At 38.7% G+C, this 24,806-nt stretch overlaps 2 protein-coding genes across 2 annotated transcripts in view; one reads left to right on the top strand and one right to left on the bottom strand.

Annotated features, from left to right (window-relative positions):
- The window catches only part of LOC128659954 (gastrula zinc finger protein XlCGF26.1-like), a 472,524-nt gene that overhangs the window by 130,808 nt on the left and 316,910 nt on the right, over positions 1–24,806 (bottom strand). The window lies entirely within an intron of this gene.
- On the top strand, positions 9,925–14,667 carry LOC128659952 (oocyte zinc finger protein XlCOF6-like). The gene is made up of 2 exons (XM_053713543.1): positions 9,925–10,041; positions 12,264–14,667. The coding sequence occupies exon 2, from the start codon at positions 12,300–12,302 to the stop codon at positions 14,286–14,288; it is 1,989 nt and encodes a 662-aa protein (XP_053569518.1). The 5' UTR covers positions 9,925–10,041; positions 12,264–12,299; the 3' UTR covers positions 14,289–14,667.

The raw sequence follows: 24,806 nt of genomic DNA, 5'->3' as shown, positions 1-24,806 counted from the left end.
GTTCCTTAACAGAGCAGATGGGGGGCTCGGATCCCCTAACCTGGTTAACTACTACAAGGCATCTCATTTAGCACGAATAGTTGCCTGGAAACGCTTGCTGACGAGCAAACCCTGGGTGCAGATAGAATCCTTTTTAGCGGGGAGGTTAGACTTGGGAGAACAGTGCTGGATCCCACATAAATCGAGGTCCCCTAACATAGGGAGTAATTACTATACAACCTCCACGCTGCGAATATGGGACAAATCCCTTGTAGAAGATAGATCGTTGTCAACGCCAATATCCCCTCTTACTCCACTGCTCAATAACCCCCTATTGCTACAAAACCACACCATTCCGACCCCGCGTATTGCCGGAGCCCCCTCCAACGTACCAATACACATGCTGATACACAACGGCCTGATGCGCCCACAGGCTGAGGTAAGCCAATTAATAGGTTCCCCGTTCCACTTATGGTTTCCATATTTGCAGGCTAGACATGCCATTTTCTCTAGTCCGCACAGAGCAAACTTAACCAGGACACTGACCCCATTTGAAACCTTATGTACATCCCCCTCCATGACTAAAGTTCATATCTCTATAATTTACAAACTACTAAGCGGATCCTTTCCCATTAAGAGACCTGCATATATCACCAAGTGGGAGAGGGAGCTAGATACAACATTGACAGATGAGCAATGGGGCCATATTTTTACTGAAACCAAAAAGTCGTCCCTATCACTAACTTTAGTAGAAACAAATTTTAAGTTGCTATCCAGGTGGTACCTTACCCCACACAGGATACGCAGTATTTTTCCTAACTCTTCTCCCCTGTGCTGGAGACATTGTGGAGAAGTCGGTACACTCTCTCATATATGGTGTAAGTGCCCTCATATTCAGCCATATTGGCACAGTATAAACACACAAATTAACAAGATATTAGGTAGGTCCCTGGATCTTTCCCCTAGCCTGATCCTATTAAATAACTTCCCAGTTGTAGCCTGTCAGTATCGGAAAAAATTGCTACATGTCATGCTTAATTGTGCTAGACGCCTTATACCAAGATTTTGGAAAAAAGCAGACACACCATCATATGGAATGTGGGTTAAAGAAGTGAAACATGTACTTGAACTTGAAAAAATATACTACACACATATAGGTAAACAAGATTTTATTGCTGATGTGATATTCCTCTGGGAGCAGGGCGAATGAACCCAGCACAAATGCTCTGATTCAAATTATATGGTCTATTGTCTACTATCTTACTGTTTCTGTAACATTGTCTGTTGATCCAGTCTGGAAGTTTGATATAGCTGGTAACAATCTGTAAGGTCGGCAAGTATTGTGCTTCTATGTGTTATCCCTGATTTAATTGTATTTGCTGTTCACATCTGCCTATCGGCGTATTTATACATTGTATAAGACATATTTCTGTTTCTGTTTATTTTCCTTAAACTTGTTTGAAAACAATAAAATGATATATTGTAAAAAAAATTAATTTTAATAAAAAAAAAAATTGTAAAAAAAAAAAAACCACTTTTTTTTTTTTTTACCCATGTAATGCTATGGAGAGGCATCATACAAGACTGCATCTCTCCATAGCAAAACATGGATACATGTCTTCAATAGCAGCAGCGCCACCCACTGGTGGTAACTTAAAACTAACTGAAGCAAAAATAATGACCAATAGGAGGCATCCCTCATGATGCCTCTTAGCGAGGGAGCCAATTAGAGAAGTAAAAACTAATTTTAAACTCTTCTTGGCATTATTAGTTATGCAGGGTGCAGGGCTGGCCCTGTCTGATGTTCACTGACTTCCTGATACTGTGATCTGGTCTGGGACCCTCCCACTAGCACCAGCTTCAAAACAAGAGGGGAGAATAAGAAATGGAGGAAGAAGTGCACAGTAAGGGGTATTGTTAGGGTTTATAGCTTTCCTTATTCTGTTAAATGATAGTGTTAATACTGTATTAATGCTTTTAATGTGAATTGTAAGATTTCTGCTTATTAACAATGTTGACTGTTGTGACTGTGAGGAGTGCTGGTAATGAGTGCTGGCAGTTTATTTGAACTTTTTATTTTGAATATTTTGTTTTTAATGTGATCTGGTAATTTGCTGCTTTTTAACCAGTTAACAACATTGACTGCAGAGCCTGCTTCATTACTACAGCTCTCAGTAAGTATTGTGTTGTCACTAGCTGGTGCCCTTGTGCAAAAAAGGAAATGCTAGTGCCTTTTTTATGCAGGAACCTCCCCTGGTCTGTATAATAAATGATGCTTTATTATGTGGGCGGGGCTTAAAAAATCATAAGACCAAAGTAATATAAATAAAATTATTAATAAATTCATAGATTTTAATACACTTAGGCAGCAAATCAAACACAAGCTCAAACCATTGGTATGGCTATGTGAGCTATGTATTTAATTATCCTTTGCACAGACATTGCTAAATATTTTTATCTTAATTGGACATTTAATAATACATTCTTTAAAACTGCTCTCTGCATTCCCCATTAATATTCTAAATTCTGGCTTTTAAAGTCAGCAAAAATGCACAGTAGCACACTACATAGTATACACTTATACATGCAGATACACACAAACACTACATAGCATACACTTATACATGCAGATACACACACACACTACATAGTATACACTTATACATGCAGATACACACACACACACACTACATAGCATACACTTACACATGCAGATACACACACACTACATAGCATACACTTATACATGCAGACACACACACACTACATAGCATACACTTATACATGCAGATACACATACACACTGCATAGCTTACATTTATACATGCAGACATACACACACTACATAGCATAAACTTATACATACAGATACACACACACAGTTATGGATACAGATAGACACACACTACATCATATATGGGTATCTGTAATTCATTGTATGGGGTCCTGGGGTTTGCAAGCACATTAGCTGGCAGTCTGCGGCTGCCACTGTTCGTTACATTGTTTGTTACCCTGGTATTAGCACTGCTCATTGTATAAAACTGAAGGCATTCTAGTATTATCACCAGGGGTTAGATATCATCATTACCAGAGGTAGGTTAGAGAGGTCACCATTACCCGTGGTCAGAGTGTATACAGCCTTCTTACTCCTGCTTAACCCACACACCATTCCTTTTCCACAGGGAATATAACAGGTATCTAACCATGTGAGAGCAAAGCCAGCTGCTTCTGAGTATGGGCCCAATAGAATTTAAAAAAAAAAAAAAAAATTTTTTTTTTAAATGCCTGGGGCAAATCGGGACAGATGGCTAGCAACTCGGGACAGAGGGACAGACCCCTAAAATCGGGACTGTCCCGCGAAAATCGGGACAGTTGGGGGGTATGCTACAGCTCTCAGTAAGTATTGTGTTGTCAGTAGCTGGTGCCCTTGTGCAAAAAAGGAAATGCTAGTGCCTTTTTTATGCAGGAACCTCTCCTGGTCTGTATAATAAATGATGCTTTATTACTACAGCTCTCAGTAAGTAGTGTGTTGTCACTAGCTGGTGCCCTTGTGCAAAAAAGCAAATGCTAGTGCCTTTTTTATGCAGGAACCTCTCCTGGTCTGTATAATAAATGCTTTATTACTACAGCTCTCAGTAAGTATTGTGTTGTCACTAGCTGGTGCCCTTGTTGTGCAAAAAAGGAAATGCTAGTGCCTTTTTTATGCAGGAACCTCTTCTGGTCTGTATAATAAACAATGTACTTTCCCTCCTGTTAAACAGTCAGTGCTGAGTACACTCCTATGCCCTGTCACCCAAGACATAAGGTAAGATCTACTGGGTCCAGACACTTACTTCTGAGTATCTTAGTTATGTGCACTGAAAATGAAAGAGAACAAAACTGTGCTGATTTTGTTACTATGTATGTGGATTAGATAGACTGATTTAATCAGTACTTCACTCTGTCATCCTACAGTTGTTTTCCTTCAATAAATACACCATGTTACTGCAGTTCCCCATGCTTTTGGGTTTTCCTGTTTATAACACCTCACTTTTTATTGTCTTTCTGTAATACGATGATCTGTCTGTCATTTATTAAAAAGCATAGTTTTTATATTTTTAGTATTAAAAATTATTTTATATGATATATTTATTATTAGAGGTTTTCATATTAAATCCACAAGTGAGCTGTGATATCTCTCAGGCAATGTATAGGGGTAGGGACTCTTGCATCTTGCCTGGTATATTGTGGCATTTAGCTGGCATTCATGTGAGTAGGGGAACTGATTGGCAGATTTAATATGGTATGTGATGAGTGGCATAAATGATAGAAGGGAGTCATGTGGCAGAAAACTGTAATGTGGTTGTAAAAGGCCCTTAATCTTAATCAAATGTAGTGTATTACTGGCACACAGTAAGTAGGAGCAGGGGGCCACTCCATCTTGTCAAGTACAACTGGCATATAATATTAGTAAAACATTTTATTCAACTATTATATATTTAACTCATGTAAAAGTCATGTGGAAGTGTGTATTTGTGTGTGCTTGTCTGTATATATTTGTGGATTAGCCAGCCTCTTAGTGTGTATTCCTGTGGGTGTTTGTGTATGTGTGAGTGAGGATGTATGTGGCTTCTTGTCGGTGCTTTTTGGGTGACTGTTTGTGTGCATGTGGTGCCTGGTTTTGTGTATGTTGGTTCCTATGTGTATATGGTATCTGATGGTGCTTGCGTGCTGTGCGTGTCTGTGTGTGTGTGAGTCTTCTTGTATATCTGTGTATATTTCTGTGTGTGATTCTGTATGTGTCTGTTTATGTGTGTGTCACTGTGTGTGTGTGTGTGTTAGTGCCTCTGTATGTCTGAGTGTGTTTCTGTGTGTATGTGAATCTATGTTTGTGAGTGTGTGTTTCTATGTATGTGTGGGGGGGCCTGATTAATGGTTTTGTAAGGGGCTGTACAAGAATGTCAGTAGTATGTTAGGGCTGTACATGGATGTTAGTAAAAATAAATATATATATATATATATATATATATATATATATATATATATTCCCATTAAAATTCTGTTTTTGTAGCCTTATTTTTATAATTTCTTAGGTGCTTTGCTTCCCTTGTATTTTAACTATTAGATATAGAATTTCATAGTGGGCAGGGTTTTAGTCCTTGGGCCACTGAATTGTATTTGCCCCCTGGTTCCAAAATTGCCAGTCATCCCCTGCATTTTTTATGCATTAGTTGCATTAGGGAGTTTCTGGTTTTAACATGTGGTCAGATTGTTTGGAAGCCTTGTTTGTGTGCTTGCAAGTATTTTATCCTGCCTGGGTCAGAATTCAGTCTACAACAAAATCGCTATTATTTAAAAAGATAGATAATGCCTTTACAACCCATTCCCCAGCTTTGCACAATTAATATTATTATATTAATATACTTTATAACCATTTAATCTCTAAATTTCTGACTGTTTAAGCCACTACAGACAGCCTCTTATCACATGCTTTTTTATTAGCTTTTTCACAACAAGAGTCTGCTAATGTATGTGTGTCATATAGATAACATTGTGCTCTCTCCCATGGAGTTGTGCAGGACACAGCACTAACTGGCTAAAATGCAAGTCAATAGATTATAAATAAATAGCCCTGAGATAAGGGGATTGTCTGCAGAGGCTTAAATACAAGATATTAGATACAATTCTAATCGTCGTCGTGTAACCTGCTAATTTAATCATAAATTTAAGTTACCTCTATTAGGTTCATATATGTGCTTCTCAGGCGTATCATAGCCACTGCCTCACTAGCCTCCGAGCTCACTGCACCACACTGTGGTATGCATTTATTTTCCACACCAGTGATCATTACAGGTTTTTGGTTTGCTACCTGGATATTTGAAGACAAAGTGTTAGATATGGTAGATCTAGTAGCTCCATTGCCAATTAAAAATGGATGCTGTTCCCCATTAATAATTACAGTCACAGTAGGCTCTTTACCCTGTTCCACAGGGACAGTCACCAGTGCACTACCCTCAGATAGTCAGTCATATTTAGTGTAAGCTTCAGGGTTAAAGGAGTTATCACCTCCCCCCTTTCTCTGTCCAACTCTGTCACATCTGTCCACTCCCTGGTTCCCCTTTCTCTGTTTGGATGACAAGCAGTCTCTAGCAAAATGTCCGAGCTTCCCACAATGTAAGCATTTTAACTGTTTCCTAGTTTCTCCACCCCCTAGCTTTTCTTCCTGCCTGTTCTGTTGAGAATAGTATACAGTCTGGGCCTCAGCTGCTTTCTCCTGTGCTTTCATTAATTTCTGTGTTTTGTTTTTCTCCCTATTCTGTAGAGTCCAGTACACTTGTCCAACCCCTGTGCGTACTGTTTCAAACGGCAGAGTTGACCATCCTAGCATTGACAGTTCTAATTGTTTAGACACCTCTGGGTCTAAACCATTTACAAATGCACTGACAAAGGTTTTAGCATTTATTTCTACATCCTCAATTCCCCGTACTGCTTAATAGCCTGCAATATTTCCTCTGCAAACTCATCTGGGGTCTGTTCCTTTTTCTGTTTCATACTGTTAATTTTATTCCAATCTACAGCTGAAGTAAATGTCTCTGCAATACACTTCTGTATGTGTGCATACCACTGGTGCAATTTAGTCTCATCCCTTTCATCAGTTATAGCATCTTAGGCAGTAACAAGCCTAGCAGTTTCAGTTCCCCAATTATACGGTGCTCGGTTAGAAGCTATAATGAATTTTACTTTTCCTGATGGAGTGAATACAGACTCAAATAACTGCCACATATCTCTGACTGAGGGGGTGTAAAAAGAGCATACTATTTGATGCTGCTTCAAAAATCCTTGTGGATCTTTGGATACAGAGGAGAACGAGCCTTGCATCGCCATCATATCTTGTGGCGTCCAAGGGGTATGGATTCTGCGGATTGCTCTATTCGCATCTGGCGCACACTCCCAGAGTGGTGCCACTATAACATTTCCCTCTTGCTTTCCCCCTCCAATTCATTGCTTATACCTGTGAGAGCCTTTGTAAATGGCTTTTACAAGGATTTAGGGTGTCACAAACCCAACCAACCCACTAGGGATTTGTCTATTCCTATTAGATCTGCGCATCGCAGGGGTTTCTGGGGGGGCTGTGGGCACTGCTGCTTGTGCCTGCTCTATGGCAGCTTGGGGAGGCAATGCAGGGTATAGAGCATGTGGCTGCAATATTTCTTGCTCCAGTACTTGGTCTAGCTCACTATAAGGGGGTGGGTTATGTATGTCTTTCCTTTTCTTTACTCCCTTGCTCAGCAATGGGAGGTTATAAGTGGGATCCTGGAACTTTGCCTTTTCTCCTTCTATCTGTTTTCTGAAATTATCCTCTAATGAGGTTTTCAGAGAGGCCAGCTGACATTTCTCAGCTTCTGCATGCAATTTCAGGTAAGCATTCCATTCGCTGAGCTTGGGCTTATTCTTTTTCTGTGTGTTAAGTAACCTGTCCTGCAAGGTGTGCAAATAATCTAAATTCCATATACCATCAGGTGGCCAATGGTGTGTTTTTTTTTCTCTGTTAGTTTTACCCACTTATCATGATAGAAATTAGTGGAGGGGCCATAATGTCGTTCCATATAGGCTGCAGGGGACCCTGAGGGCAATTTGGGTCCCTCTTCTGTACCAGGACTACCCTTACTGGATTTCTGTCTCATCTTAATTGCTACTATAGTTTTACGCACCAGAAGACCCAGTCTTCAGCTAACACCTATTTTACGTATACGGTTTGTTTGCCACTTAAGTTTTATGCACCAGAAGACCCTGTCTTCAGCTAGCACTTATTAAACTTATATTTCTCAATTGCCACTTAAGTTTTACGCACCAGAAGACCCAGTCTCCTTCAGCTAGCACCTATATTACTGGTAATTTCTTATACATATGCAGTACATTTTGCCTTTGTGTTTCCCTTAGGATGCCAATCAGGTCAAGATTTGAGCAAAGGGCATCGCCACAGTTTCTCTTGTAACTCTCTCCCAAGCCCCCCCGGGACTTATTGAGACTGAAGACCCAGTACTACTCTCACTTGCCTGTTTTGCTGACAACCACCTGTTCACACAAATTCATCACAACCAAATTATTTTCTTAATTTAAGTTACAATTAAACTATTAATTCAGTGATATCACAATAGATTCAATAAAGTCAATAAACAAAATCTTTAGGAATCGCATCACCCAGAATGTTCAAGTATATTTCCCCTTACCTATAGACACTCAACCAATTAAGCTAAAGCCATTTAAAGGTGGCTTACTTGTTTTGACTGGTCTTAGTTTAGTGTCCCCAGGGTCCAGTGGTGCCTGCCTGAAGAGGATTCCGAGATATTGCAATTCCCGGCCAACGCACCAAAACTGTCGTTGTTTTCCCTGACACAAATATCCACAGTCAAGGAATACACAGTTTCTTTGTTGAAATTTTGTTTTTTGATCACGTACCAAGTTGATCAACATGGGAGAATTAAGCAGACAGCAAATTTTGAAGCTGGACAGTCCAGCATTCAGTTTTAACAGATTACAACAGGTCACGTTACCAACATGTATCCACCAATAGTATTTGACTTAAAAATCACTCCACCTGATTGGTGGATGACACACCTATTCTAATACATACGTTTTCCTGTACTTGGGCAGTTTACAAGAATGAGGAACAATTTCATCAAGACAGTTTCAATTTCAGCAACCTGTTAGGGAAATAGCATTACACTCTAACATATGAGGTTCTGGCTTGGTTTCCTGCACACTGGCCTAGTGCACAGTAAACCGTTAGTAGCCGAGTCTAATTTGGACAAGGAGAAAACCACAGCAATTAACTGTTTGTTATCCAGATGGTTGCCTGGTCCAATGCAGTACATGAGAGATAATATATATACCCATATCAGGAGTTCTCAAAGGAGATAGAGAATGAAACAATTAGATACATATAAAGCATAAGCAAAAATATCAGTTGTGGCCTACATGGCTAAAAAATGAAGCCCGTTAAAAATAATGGCAGCTGCCTCAATTTTTTTTACAGCGCGATGGATGTTAGTTTTGTTTTCAACAATGTTTCTTTTCTATTGACTTCTATGGGGAATGCAAAAATGGGATTGCGTTAGGTTTCTTTCCACTTTTATTTTTTTCTCCATTGATTTCTATTCGGAATTACATGCATGCAATAATTTAAGTTAGTATTTTTTCGCGAGTCAGGTTAATGCTTGCGCATATTATTTTTTTTAACTTGTAATACGAGCGCAACCCGACAAACACAAAAATTAACTCTAGCAAAGTTTTCGAGAACGCGAAAACACGTTTTACCATGCCACTTGTAATCTAGCCCTTTATTTTTAGTGAATAAAAATGTCTGACAGTGAAGATTAGTAGGAAGTGCAATACCAATACTGTAGTATTAGATTTAACTTACACTTAAACAACTCTTATTTAACATTTCTTTTCAGGAATATTGTTGATGTGTTTCCCAATCCCAGTCCTCAGGACCCTTACTCAGGCCAGATATTCATTATATCTTAACTAGAGCACAGGTGAAATAATCAGCTGATCAGTAACCATGTACTAACCTGCGCTCACCCATCAGCTGATTGTTTCACCTGTGCTCTAGTTAAGATATAATGAATATCTGGCCTGAGTAAGGGTCCTGAGGACTGGGTTTGGGAAACACTGATATAAATGATATTATAAATGATTATAATATATTTGTAAGGTTGTGGTATGGCCCACTCATAATAGATTGTCTACTCCTGAGCTTATATTGTAAAGTTCTGAAAAGATTAATATTTAAGGTGCAACTGTAATACCCACAGAGATAACTGTACTAAATGCAACCTAATCAGCTGATCTGTATCACATGAATTGCTATGTGTGCCTTTAATTATGACATACATATAGTTAATCAGAACCTTTATTTATTATTATTATCTCTTTAAACCATTTAATATACTTTTTACAGACACAACCAGAGCACTGAGAGATATCAGGTATTGATGTAACTGGAGTGAATAAGGGAACCTTCTTCCTGAGCACAGACATTGGAGCCAGTTATCAGCATGAACTCATATTTGTTAGGTAAGTAAAATAGATATTATGCTGATTTTAATTACTGGGAAAATAGAATAGATCACTCATTTAACAAATATAAACTACTAGTCTTAAATCCTGTGTACACGGGCCAATTTTTTTCAGTACCCCAGTCCCACCCCTTGCGCTCTCTCTCTCTCTTTCTCTATCCCCCCTCTCTTTTGCACTCCCTCTCTCCCCCTTTCTTTTGTGCTCTCTCCCCCCTTTTGCGCTCCCTATCCCCCTCTCTTTTGCTCTCTCGCTCCCCCCTCTTTTGCTCTCTCTCTCCCCCTTCTTTTGTCTCTCTCCCCCCTCTTGCTCTCTCTCTCTCCCCCTTCTTTTGTCTCTCTCCCCCCTCTTGCTCTCTCTCTCTCTCCCCCATCTTTTGCTCTCTCTCTCCCCCCTCTTTTGCTCTCTCTCCCCCCTCTTTTGCTCTCTCTCTCTCCCCCTCTTTTGCTCTCTCTCTCCCCCCTCTTTTGCTCTCTCTCTCCCCCCTCTTTTGCTCTCTCTCTCCCCCTCTTTTGCGCTCTCTCTCCCCCCTCTTTTGCGCTCTCTCCCCCCTCTTTTGCTCTCTCTCTCCCCTCCTCTTTGGCTCTCTCTCTCCCTCTCTTTTGCTCTCTCTCCCCCTCCCTCTCTTTCCCCCTCTCTTTTGCTCTCTCTCCCCCTTCTCTTTTGCTCTCTCTCTTTTGCTCTCTCTTTCCCCCCTCCTTTTGCTCTCTCTCCCCCCTCTCTTTTGCTCTCCCTCCCTCTCTCTTTTGCTCTCTCTCCCCCCCCCCTCTATTTGCTCTCTCTCCCTTCCTCTCTCTTTTGCTTTCTCCCCTCTGTTTTGTTTGGCGTCTTTCTCCCACACCCAATCACAGCACACCTGGCCACGCCCCACCATGGCAGCTTCCACACTCCTCTTCTGCTGAAGGCCAGGTATGTTTGTCCTCGCTCAATCTCTACTGCGCATGACTGCATCTGACAAACATACCTGGCCTTTTATTATATAGGATTATATTCATATCTGCATCTTTAATGAACATTTGTGTCAACACCTGCTCTCAGAACACCTGTAACTCTACCTTGCCCTGCCCTGACCAAGCTCATGGAACTTCCATAACTACACTTACGCCTACCTTGTTCCCATGTGTGAAACACCCACAATTCCACCAGTGAGTGTTCCCATCCCAGAACCGCCACTGATTTGTGTGCTTAATTTAAAGGGACAGTACACTGTAAAATAGTTTTTATGTTAATGTATTTTCAAGGACTTGTTATACCAGCTACTCTATATAAAATGTATAAAATTATTTTCAGGTTTATTTGTGTATATGAAGTAGCTGGTTTTGTGCTTTTAAACCACAGCCTATAACAATGGGTTGAGCTTGGAGGTAATATCAGATCTCATTATGTTATCACTTTGTGTACACAGACTTGCTTTCTTATCTTTTATTTGTCTGCAAAACTAAAGCTCAATACATAGAGAGAACAATAGAAAATTATAATTGTATTACTTAACTATTCTGCACCCCACTGGTAGTGTAATTTCTTCTACTGGTTATTCAATAGCCGAGACTCCAGTATCAAAACTTTCAGTATAGGTTGGGAAACCGCAAGCTAAATCAGCTATTTCAAAGGCCAAAATAGCAGTAAAGGAGCTACTTGTAAACAATTTAATACACTCCAGCAGGTAAAATGGATCATTGGGAATAATTTAACAGTGAGTATTATTAAAAGTAATATTTTTTTGGCTGATTATATAAATAAAACTACTGCAACAGCAAGCTAAGAAGCATCATAAGATCACTGCTCCTTAGCCTTTCAAAATATCTCACACTAATTAATAGTTTGTGATGATTAAGCCATCATATTTTCACCCAACTTGTTAAGTATGAGTCGGGCAGGGCTGTATGTGCATTTGCTTGTGCAATGGTAAATGAGAATGGTGAATGCCACCTCTCTTGACCAGAATACAGGTGTATTCTAAGAACATTATCCACATGATTATTTTTTAATGGGGACCTATAACTTGTTTTAATTATTAATCCGTGTTTTATTTTATTATGATAAAGAAATATTTGCATTATTTGTCTTTCATTGTTTGAATTTTTGATTTACAGGTTAATCAATTTAAAAATTAACACAAAATAGAAGACATTTTATGGAGTGTAAATAAATATGATTTTTGAAAAAGGTGGATTCCATTATAAAGAATAAACTTTTATTTTCTTTATTCCTTTTCTTTTTAGGTAGACAAACACTTGAATAGTTCATATCCATCCTTCATGACAGGAAGCATCAGAATGATACCACAAACTCCAAAAGTCTTAGACACCAATGACTATTCACCAACATTGGGGAGCTCACAGCAGATATTTGTTGAATTGGCAGGAACTGGGCAGCAATCATTATGTACAGAGAGTAATTTAATCATCAAACAAGAGGACAACATGTATGCCTTATCTAGTGAAATGATTATCTCAGAGGATAAACCACACACATTTACTGGGTTTTCAAAGCATTTAAAAGAAGGGAAACGTCTTAAGTCAAGCCAAATGATTCATACAAATAAGAAACCATTCAAATGTACAGAATGTGAGAAAAGCTTCACGTGTAATTTGCATCTCATTGAACACCACACAGTCCACATATTTGTGAAACCTCACACATGTACAGAATGTGGGGGATGTTTTACTTCCAAAGGAAACCTCATATCTCATAAAAATACCCACACAGAACAAAAACCTTTCACATGTAAAGAGTGTGGCAAATGTTTCATACTAAGGACAAGCCTTATACCTCATGAAAGGACCCATGCAGGGGAGAAACCATTCATATGTACTGAGTGTGGGAAAGGTTTTAGATTTAAGTCTGATCTAAAATCTCATGAAAGAATTCACACAGTACAAAAACCTTTCACATGTACAGAGTGTGGAAAAATGTTTACACACAAGCGTAATCTAAAATCTCATGAAAGGAGTCACACAGGGGAAAAGATTTTCACATGTACAAAGTGTGGAAAAAGTTTTACACATATGAGTAGACTGAAAACTCATGAAAGAAGTCACACAGGAGAAAAGCCTTTCACATGTACAAAGTGTGGAAAAAGTTTTACACAAATATACAGTCTGAAAACTCATGAAAGGATTCACACAGGGGAGAAGCCTTTCACATGTACAGAGTGTGGAAAATGTTTTACCCAAATAAATAGTCTGAAAAGTCATGAAAGGATTCACACAGGAGAAAAGCCTTTCACGTGTACAGAGTGTGGAAAAAGTTTTACACAAAAGAGTAATCTGAAAACTCATGAAATGAGTCACACAGGGGGGAATCCTTTCACATGTACAGAGTGTGGAAAAAGTTTTACACATATGAGTAGTCTGAAAACTCATGAAAAGAGTCACACAGGGGATAATCCTTTCACATGTACAGAGTGTGGAATAGGTTTTGCACAAATAAGTCATCTGAAAATTCATGAAAGAAGTCACACAGGAGAAAAGCCTTTCACATGTACAGAGTGTGGAAAAAGTTTTACACAAATAAGTCATCTGAAAACTCATGAAAGGATTCACACAGGGAAAAATCATTTCACATGTACAGAGTGTGGAAAAGGGTTTACACGAATGGATAGTCTGAAAACTCATGAAAGTAGTCACACAGGAGCAAAGCCTTTCACGTGTACAGAGTGTGGAAAAAGTTTTACACGAATGGATACTCTGAAAACTCATGAAAGAATTCACACAGGAGAAAAGCCTTTCACGTGTGCAGAGTGTGGAAAAAGTTTTATACAAATAGGTCATCTGAAAACTCATGAAATGATTCACACAGGGAAATATCCTTTCACATGTACAGAGTGTGGAAAAAGTTTTACACAAAAGAGTGATCTGAAAAAGCATGAAAGGAGTCACACAGGAGAAAAGCCTTTCATGTGTACAGAGTGTGGAAAAATGTTTGCACATATAAGTCATCTGAAAACTCATGAAAGGATTCACACAGGGAAACATCCTTTCACATGTACAGAGTGTGGAAAAGGGTTTACACGAATGGATAGTCTGAAAACTCATGAAAGAAGTCACACAGGAGAAAAGCCTTTCACGTGTACAGAGTGTGGAAAAGGTTTTACACGAATGGATAATCTGAAAATTCATGAAAGAAGTCACACAGGAGAAAAGCCTTTCACATGTAAAAAGTGTGGAAAAAGTTTTACACAAATAAGTAGTCTGAAAACTCATGAAAGGAATCAGTCACACAGGAGAAAAGCCTTTCACATGTAAAGAGTGTGGAAAAAGTATTACACATAAGTCATCTGAAAACTGATGAAAGAGTTCACACAGGGGAAAAGTCTTTCACATGTACAGAGTGTAGAAAAAGGTTTACACAAGTGGATTGACTGAAAACTCATGAAAGGAATCACACAGGAGAAAAACCTTTCACATGTTTATAAAGTAAAAAAAGGTATTCCGTGCCAGTCAGGTATCTCAAAACACTCACAAAATAAACTTTATATGCACTGTGTGGAAACATTTTAAAAATGATCATAAAGAGGACAAACTCTCTAAAAAGAAGAGTAAAAAAAAGATGGCATTGCAAATAATACTTTATTTCATGTAATTGGCAAGAATCCATGAGCTAGTGACGTATGGAATATACAATCCTACCAGTAGGGGTAAAGTTTTCCAAACCTCAAAATGCCTATAAATACACACCTCACCACACCCACAATTCAGTTTTACAAACTTTGCCTCCTATGGACGTGGTGAAGTAAGTTTGTGCTAAGATTTCTACGTTGATATGCGCTTCTCAGCATTTTTGAAGCCCGATTCCTCTCAGAGTAAAGTGAATGTCAGAGGGATGTGAAGGGAGTATCGCCTATTGAATGCAATGGTTTTCCTCACGGGGATCTATTTCATAGGTTCTCTGTTATCGGTCGTAGGGATTCATCTCCTACCTCCCTTTTCAGATCGACGATATACTCTCATATTCCATTACCTCTACTGATAACTGTTTCAGTACTGGTTTGGCTATCTGCTATATGTGGATGGGTGTCTTTTGGTAAGTATGTTTTCATTACTTAAGACACTCTTAGCTATGGTTTGGCACTTTATGTATTTATATACAAATATGTATTGTACTTATATTTGCCATGATTCAGGTTTTCAGTATATTTCCTTTTGCAGACTGTCAGTTTCATATCTGGGAAATGCTTTTTTATTAAAAATTATTTCTTACCTGGGGTATAGTCTCTTTTTCAAATTGACTGTCTTTTAAAATTCACGGGCAGAATTAGGCTTGCGAGGGCGCAAAATGCCAGAGTTTATTGTGTCATTCTTAGCGCAAGATTTTTTTGCACAAAGTTACGTTTGTTGATGCAAATTCGTCATTTCCGGCGTCTTAGTTTACGCCGAGTCCTTTACGAGGTTGTGTCATCTATGACGCGAGTGTGTCGTTTTCTGACGTTTTTGGTGCCAAACATTTTTTTTTCTGTTTGTTGTGCATCATACTTGGCGCCAAATATTTTCATTATTTAAGACCCCATTCCTATTTTGTAACAAATGACTACTCACATTTGTTGGAGCTTTCGACTAAGCTCAAGGATATGCGCACTCCCACTTTATACTGATGGGAAAACAGTACACTAGGCAAAACTTGGATACAAATTTATTTTAAAATATATAAAAGCGTCACATAAGCCTTGATAACACCACAATGTAAGGGTACAAAAGCAGATATGCTGTAACAAATGCTTCAAATCGCCAAACTTGCAAAGAGGTAAATGGATCAGCAGGAGTGTGACCGTCGAAACCAAAACCTCGTTTCTGTTTTCTTTTTTATGGGATCTCACTGAGGAATGCTAACAAGCTGAAAAACTCATCCAAAGGACACAGACATATCCTTGATTCAGAACTTTATTTGGTTTTCCTTTCATGATTTTTGTTATCACATTTATTTCACATTTTTTTTCTTTGTGATATTCGGTATATTTATTGTAAAAAAAAACCATTCCTATTTGCCTCTTGCCTTTTTCTATGTCAGATTGCTATGCTGTTTGCATTTTTTCCCATTCCTGAAACTGTCATATAAGGAAATTGATAATTTTGCTTTATATGTTGTTTTTTTCTCTTACATTTGCAAGATGTCTCAATCTGAACCTGTCTCAGAATTCACTGCCTGATAACAGTTCTACCAAAGCTAAGTGTATTTGTTGTAAACTTGTGGAGATTATACCTCCAGCTGTGGTTTGTAATAGTTGTCATGATAAACTTTTACATGCAGAAAATGTATCCATCAGTAGTAGTTCAATACCTGTTGCTGTTCCCTCAACATCTAATGCACAAGATATACCTGTAAATTTAAAATAATTTATTTCTGATTCTATTCAGAAGGCTTTGTCGGCCATTTCGCCTTCTAATAGACGTAAAAGGTCTTTTAAAACTTCTCATAGAGTTGATGAAATTTCAAATGACCGGCAACATACTGATTTATCCTTCTCTGATGAGGATCTATCTGATTCAGAAGATCCTGCCTCAGATATTGACACTGACAAATCCTCTTATTTATTTAAAATGGAGTATATTCGTTCTTTGTTAAAAGAAGTGTTGATTACTTTAGATATGGAGGAAACTAGTCCTCTTGATATTAAAACTACTAAATGTTTAAATTCTGTTTTATAAACCTCCTGTGGTTATTCCAGAGGTTTTCCCAGTTCCTGATGCTATTTCTGATATGATTTCTAAAGAATTGAATATGCCTGGTACTTCTTTTATTCTTTCTTCAAGGTTTAAAAAATTGTATCCTTTGCCAGCAGTTAGATTGAAGTTTTGGGAAAAGATCCCCAAAGTTGATGGGGATATTTCTATTCTTGCTAAACGTACTACTATTCCTACGGAAGATAGTACTTCTTTTAAAGATCCTTTAGATAGGAAACTTGACTCTTATCTAAGGAAGGCTTATTTATATTCAGGTCATCTTCTTAGGCCTGCAATTTCTTTGGCTGATGTTGCAGCTGCTTCAACTTTTTGGTTGGAAACTTTAGTGCAACAAGTATCGGATCATGATTTGTCTAGCATTGTTAAGTTGATTCAACATGCTAATAATTTCATTTGTGATACCATTTTTGATATCATCAAAAATGTTGGATATGTTAGATATATGTCTTTAGCTATTTTATCTAGAAAAGCTTTGTGGCTCAAATCTTGGAATGCTGATATGACTTCTAAGTCCAGATTGCTATCTCTTTCTTTCCAAGGTAATTAATTATTTGGTTCTCAGTTGGATTCAATAATTTCAACTGTCACTGGGGGGAAGGGAGCTTTTTTGCCTCAGGATAAAAAAACCTAAGGGTAAATCTAAAGCTTCTAACCATTTTCGTTCCTTTCAACATAATAAGGAACATAAATCTAATCCTTCCCCAAAGGAATCTGTTTCCAATTGGAAGCCTTCCTCAAATGGGAATAAATCCAAGCCATTTAAGAGATCAAAGCCAGCCCCCAAGTCCGCATGAAGGTGCGGCCCCATTCCAGCTCAGCTGATGTTGCAGCTGCTGATGTTGATGGCTGATGTTGCAGCTGCATCAACTTTTTGGTTGGAAAGCTTAGCGCAACAGGAAATGGATCCTGATTTGTCTATCATTGTTAGCTTGCTTCAACATGCTAATAATTTTATCTGTGATGCCATTTTTGATATAGTCAAAATTGATATTAAATCTATGTCTCTAGCTATTTTAGCTAGAAGAGCTTTGTGGCTCAAATATTGGAATGCTGACATGGTATCTACGTCTAGATTTCTATCTCTTTCCAAGGTAATAAGTTATTCTCAGCTGGATTTGATTAGTTCAACTGTCACTGGGGGGAAGGGAGTTCATTCAGGCCAGTTCTGGATGTGAAAATTTTGAATCGTTGTGTAAAATGGTGAGTATAAGGACTATTCTGCCTTTTGCTCAGCAAGGGCATTATATGTCTACAATAGACTTACAGGATGCATATCTTCATATTCCAATTCATCCAGATCACTATCAGTTCCTGAGATTCTCTTTTCTAGACAAGAATTACCAGTTTGTTGCCCTTCCGTTTGGCCTAGCAACAGCTCCAAGGATCTTTTCAAAGGTTCTCGGTGCCCTTCTCTCTGTAATCAGAGAACAGGGTATTGCTGTATTTCCTTATTTGGACGATATCTTGGTACTTGCTCAGTCTTTACATTCTGCAGAATCTCATATGAATCAACTTGTGTTGTTTCTTCAAAGACATGGTTGGAGGATCAATTTACCAAAGAGTTCCTTGATTCCTCAGGCAAAGGTAACCTTTTTGGGTTTTCAAATAGATTCAGTGTCCATGACTTTGTCTCTAACAGAAAAGAGACGTCTGAAGTTGGTTTCAGCTTGTCAAAACCTTCAGTCTCAATCATTCCCTTCGGTAGCTTTGTGCATGGAAATTCTAGGTCTCATGACTGCTGCATCGGACGCGATCCCCTTTGCTCGCTTTCACATGAGACCTCTCCAGCTTTGTATAATCCCTGCACCACTGGTTCAGCATACAAAGATATCACAATTAATATCCTTAAATCCCAATGTTCGATCTTCTCTGACTTGGTGGTTGAATCACAATCGTCTAATCAAGGGGCCTCTTTTGTTCATCCAACCTGGACTGTGATCTCAACAGATGCGAGTATTTCAGGTTGGCGATCTCTGACAGCGCAGGGGGTTTGGGAATTTCAGGAGGCGAAATTACAAATCAACATTTTGGAACTCTGTGCGATTTTCAGAGCTCTTCAGTTCTGGCCTCTTCTGAAGAGAGAATCGTTTATTTGTTTTCAGACGGACAATGTCACAACCGTGGCGTATGTTAATCATCAAGGTGGGACTCACAGTCCTCAGGCTATGAAAGAAGTATCTCGGATACTTGTATGGGCGGAATCCAGCTCCTGTCTAATCTCTGCGGTTCACATCCCAGGTGTAGACAATTGGGAAGCGGATTATCTCAGTCGCCAGACGTTACATCCGGGCGAATGGTCTCTTCACCCAGAGGTATTTCTTCAGATTGTTCAAATCTGGGGACTTCCAGAAATAGATCTGATGGCCTCTCATCTAAACAAGAAACTTCCCAGGTATCTATCCAGATCCAGGGATCCTCAAGCGGAAGCAGTGGACGCGTTGTCGCTTCCTTGGAATTATCAACCTGCTTATATCTTTCCGCCTCTAGTTCTTCTTCCAAAAGTGATTTCCAAAATTCTAATGGAATGTTCGTTTGTATTGCTGGTGGCTTCAGCATGGCCTCACAGGTTTTGGTATGCGGATCTCGTTCGGATGGCAAGTTGCCAACCTTGGACACTTCCGTTAAGGCCAGACCTTCTATCTCAAGGCCCATTTTTCCATCAGGATCTCAAATCATTAAATTTGAAGGTATGGAGATTGAACGCTTGATTCTTAGTCATAGAGGTTTCTCTGACTCAGTGATTAATACTATGATACAGGCTCGTAAGTCTGTGTCTAGAAAGATTTATTACAGAGTTTGGAAGACTTACATTTCTTGGTGTTCTTCTCATAAATTCTCTTGGCATTCTTTTAGAATTCCTAGGATTTTACAGTTTCTTCATGTTGGTTTGGATAAGGGTTTGTCTGCAAGCTCTTTGAAAGGTCAAATCTCTGCTCTTTCTGTTCTTTTTCACAGAAAGATTGCTAATCTTCCTGATATTCATTGTTTTGTACAGGCTTTGGTTCGTATCAAGCCTGTCATTAAGTCAATCTCTCCTCCTTGGAGTCTTAATTTGGTTCTGAGGGCTTTGCAGGCTCCTCCGTTTGAACCTATGCATTCTCTGGATATTAAATTACTTTCTTGGAAAGTGTTGTTCCTTTTGGCCATCTCTTCTGCTAGAAGAGTTTCTGAGTTATCTGCTCTTTTTTGTGATTCTCCTTTTCTAATTTTTCATCAGGATAAGGCGGTGTTGCAGACTTCATTTAAATTTTTACCTAAGGTTGTGAATTATAGCAACATTAGTAGAGAAATTGTTGTCCCTTCATTGTGTCCTAATCCTAAGAATTCTATGGAGAGAGCTTTACATTCTTTGGATGTAGTAAGAGCTTTGAAATATTATGTTGAAGCTACTAAAGGTTTTAGAAAGACTTCTAGTCTATTTGTTATATTTTCTGGTTCCAGGAAAGGTCAGAAGGCTTCTGCCATTTCCTTGGCATCTTGTTTAAAGTCTTTGATTCATCATGCTTATGTAGAGTCGGGTAAGTCCCTGCCTCAAAGGATAACGGCTCATTCTATTAGGTCAGTTTCTACTTCCTGGGCTTTTAGGAATGAAGCTTCTGTTGATCAGATTTGCAAATCAGCAACTTGGTCTTCTTTGCATACTTTTACAAAATTCTATCATTTTGATGTTTTTTCTTCTTCTGAAGCAGTTTTTGGTAGAAAAGTATTTCAGGCAGCTGTTTCAGTTTGATTCTTCTGCTTATAATTTCAGTTTTTTTCATTATAAGATAAAAACTTTTTGATTTGGGTTGTGGATTATTTTTTCAGCGGAATTGGCTGTCTTTATTTTATCCCTCCCTCTCTAGTGACTCTTGCGTGGAAGTTCCACATCTTGTGTATCTGCTATCCCATACGTCACTAGCTCATGGACTCTTGCTAATTACATGAAAGAAAACATAATTTATGTAAGAATTTACCTGATAAATTCATTTCTTTCATATTAGCAAGAGTCCACGAGGCCCACCCTTTTTGTGGTGGTTATGATTTTTTTGTATAAAGCACAATTATTCCAATTCCTTATTTTTGATGCTTTCGCTCCTTTCTTATCACCCCACTTCTTGGCTATTCGTTAAACTGAATTGTGGGTGTGGTGAGGGGTGTATTTATAGGCATTTTGAGGTTTGGGAAACTTTGCCCCTCCTGGTAGGAATGTATATCCCATACGTCAAAAGCTCATGGACTCTTGCTAATATGAATGAAATTAATTTATCAGGTAACTTCTTACATAAATTATGTTTTTCCATCATGATCTCAAATCATTAAATTTGAAGGTATGGAAATTAAACGCCTAGTGCTTAGTCATAGAGGTTTCTATGACTCAGTGATTAATACTATGTTACAGGCTTGTAAATCTGTTTCTAGGAAGATTTATTATCGAGTTTGGAAGATTTATATTTCATGAGTTCTTCTCACAAATTCTCCTTGCATTAATTAATAATTCATAGAATTTTACAGTTTCTTTAGGATGGTTTGGATAAGGGTTTGTCTGCAAGTTCCTTGAAGGAACAAATCTCTGCTCGTTCTGTTGTATTTCACAGAAAGATTGCTAAGCTTCCTGATGTTCACTGTTTTGTACAGGCTTTGGTCCGTATCAAGCCTGTCATTAAATCAATCTCTCCTCCTTGGAGTCTTAATTTGGTTTTGAAGGCTTTACAGGCTCCTCCGTTTGAGCCTATGCATTCTTTGGACATTAAACTACTTTCTTGGAAAGTATTGTTTCTTTTGGCCATCTCTTCTGCTAGAAGAGTTTCCAAATTATCTTCTCTTTCTTGTAAATCTCCTTTTCTGATTTTCCATCAGGATAAGGCAGTTTTGCGGACTTCATTTAAATTTTTACCTAAGGTTGTGAATTCTAACAACATTAGTAGAGAAATGGTTGTCCCTTCTTTGTGTCCTAATCCTAAGATTTCTTTGGAGAGATCTTTACATTCTTTTGATGTGGTAAGAGCTTTGAAATTATATGTTGAAGCTACTAAAGATTTCAGGAAGACTTCTAGTCTATTTGTTATCTTTTCTGGTTCAAGGAAAGGTCAGAAGCTTCTGTCATTTCCTTGGCTTCTTGGTTAAAGCTTTTGATTCATCAGGCTTATTTGGAGTCGGGTCTGGCCCCGCCTCAGAGAATTATAGCTCATTCTACTAGATCAGTCTCCACTTCATGGGCTTTTAAGAATGATTCAGTTGATCAGATTTGCAAAGCAGCAACTTGGTTTTCTTTGCATACATTTACTAAATTCTACCGTTTTTATCTATTTGCTTCCTCAGAAGCAATTTTTGGTAGAAAAGTTCTTCAGGCAGCTGTTTCAGTTTGATTCCTCTGCTTGTTTAATTTTTTTCATTATGAGAACAAACTTATATTTTGGGGTGTGGATTATTTTTTTCAGCGGAAAAACATAATTTATGTAAGAACTTACCTGATAAATTCATTTCTTTCATATTAGCAAGAGTCCATGAGCTAGTGACGTATGGGACGTATGGGATATACATTCCTACCAGGAGGGGCAAAGTTTCCCAAACCTCAAAATGCCTATAAATACACCCCTCACCACACCCACAAATCAGTTTAACGCATAGCCAAGAAGTGGGGTGATAAGACAAAAGTGCGAAAGCATAAAAAATAAGGAATTTGAATAATTGTGCTTTATACAAAAAAATCATAACCACCACAAAAAAGGGTGGGCCTCATGGACTCTTGCTAATATGAAAGAAATGAATTTATCAGGTAAGTTCTTACATAAATTATGTTTTCTTTCATGTAATTAGCAAGAGTCCATGAGCTAGTGACGTATGGGATAATGAATACCCAAGATGTGGATCTTCCACGCAAGAGTCACTAGAGAGGGAGGGATAAAATAAAGACAGCCAATTCCGCTGAAAATAATCCACACCCAAAATAAAGTTTAAATCTTATAATGAAAAAAACTGAAATTATAAGCAGAAGAATCAAACTGAAACAGCTGCCTGAAGAACTTTTCTACCAAAAACTGCTTCAGAAGAAGAAAACACATCAAAATGGTAGAATTTAGTAAAAGTATGCAAAGAAGACCAAGTTGCTGCTTTGCAAATCTGATCAACCGAAGCTTCATTCCTAAACGCCCAGGAAGTAGAAACTGACCTAGTAGAATGAGCTGTAATCCTTTGAGGCGGAGTTTTACCCGACTCGACATAAGCATGATGAATTAAAGATTTCAACCAAGACGCCAAAGAAATGGCAGAGGCCTTCTGACCTTTCCTAGAACCGGAAAAGATAACAAATAGACTAGAAGTCTTTCGGAAATTCTTAGTAGCTTCAACATAATATTTCAAAGCTCTAACTACATCCAAAGAATGCAATGATCTCTCCTTAGAATTCTTAGGATTATGACACAATGAAGGAACCACAATTTCTCTACTAATGTTGTTAGAATTCACAGCCTTAGGTAAAAATTTAAAAGAAGTTCGCAACACCGCCTTATCCTGATGAAGAATCAGAAAAGGAGACTCACAAGAAAGAGCAGATAATTCAGAAACTCTTCTAGCCGAAGAGATGGCCAAAAGAAACAAAACTTTCCATGAAAGTAATTTAATGTCCAGTGAATGCATAGGTTCAAACGGAGGAGCTTGAAGAGCCCCCAGAACCAAATTCAAACTCCAAGGAGGAGAAATTGACTTAACCCTTTAAGGACACAGCTTTCAGTTTGCTCAATTGTTTTATGACGGAAAAATTCCGTCATATGTCCTTAAGAGGTTAATAACAGGTTTTATACGAACCAAAGCTTGTACAAAACAATGAATATCAGGAAGATTAGCAATCTTTCTGTGAAAAAGAACAGAAAGAGCAGAGATTTGTCCTTTCAAGGAACTTGCAGACAAACCTTTATCCAAACCATCCTGAAGAAACTGTAAAATTCTCGGAATTCTAAAAGAATGCAAGGAAAAATGATGAGAAAGACACCAAGAAATGTAAATCTTCCAGACTCGATAATATATCTTCCTAGATACAGATTTACGAGCCTGTAACATAGTATTAAACACAGAGTCAGAGAAACCTCTTTGACTGAGAATCAAGCGTTCAATCTCCATACCTTCAAATTTAAGGATTTGAGATCCTGATGGAAAAAAGGACCTTGCGACAGAAGGTCTGGTCTTAACGGAAGAGTCCACGGTTGGCAAGTGGCCATCCGGACAAGATCCGCATACCAAAACCTGTGAGGCCATGCTGGAGCCAGCAGCAGAACAAACGAGCATTCCTTCAGAATCTTGGAAATTACTCTTGGAAGAAGAACTAGAGGCGGAAAGATATAGGCAGGATGATACTTCCAAGGAAGTGACAATGCATCCACTGCTTCCGCCTGAGGATCCCTGGATCTGGACAGATACCTGGGAAGTTTCTTGTTTAGATGAGAAGCCATCAGATCTATTTCTGGAAGTCCCCACATTTGAACAATCTGAAGAAATACCTCTGGGTGAAGAGACCATTCTCCCGGATGTAACGTTTGACGACTGAGATAATCCGCTTCCCAATTGTCTATACCTGGGATATGAACTGCAGAAATTAGACAGGAGCTGGATTCCGCCCATACCAGTATTCGAGATACTTCTTTCATAGCCAGAGGACTGTGAGTCCCTCCTTGATGATTGATATATGCCACAGTTGTGACATTGTCCGTCTGAAAACAAATGAACGACTCTCTCTTTAGACGAGGCCACGACTGAAGAGCTCTGAAAATTGCACGGAGTTCCAAAATATTGATTGGTAATCTCACCTCCTGAGATTCCCAAACCCCTTGTGCTGTCAGAGACCCCCAAACAGCTCCCCAACCTGTCAGACTTGCATCTGTTGAAATCACAGTCCAGTTTGGAAGAACAAAAGAAGCCCCCTGAACTAAACGATGGTGATCTGTCCACCACGTCAGAGAGTGTCGTACAATCGGTTTTAAAGATATCAATTGCAATATCTTTGTATAATCCCTGCACCACTGGTTCAGCATACAAAGCTGAAGAGGTCGCATGTGAAAACGAGCAAAGGGGATCGCGTCCGATGCAGCAGTCATAAGACCTAGAATTTCC

The sequence above is a fragment of the Bombina bombina genome, chromosome 5 (genome assembly GCF_027579735.1).
Source record: "Bombina bombina isolate aBomBom1 chromosome 5, aBomBom1.pri, whole genome shotgun sequence".
Lineage (NCBI taxonomy): Eukaryota > Metazoa > Chordata > Amphibia > Anura > Bombinatoridae > Bombina > Bombina bombina.
This window is presented reverse-complemented; position numbering and strand designations above follow the sequence as displayed.

Excerpts from the sequence above, each read along its gene's own strand:
- LOC128659952 (XM_053713543.1), top strand. The coding sequence starts at position 12,300 with ATGACAGGAAGCATCAGAATGATACCACAAACTCCAAAAGTCTTAGAC.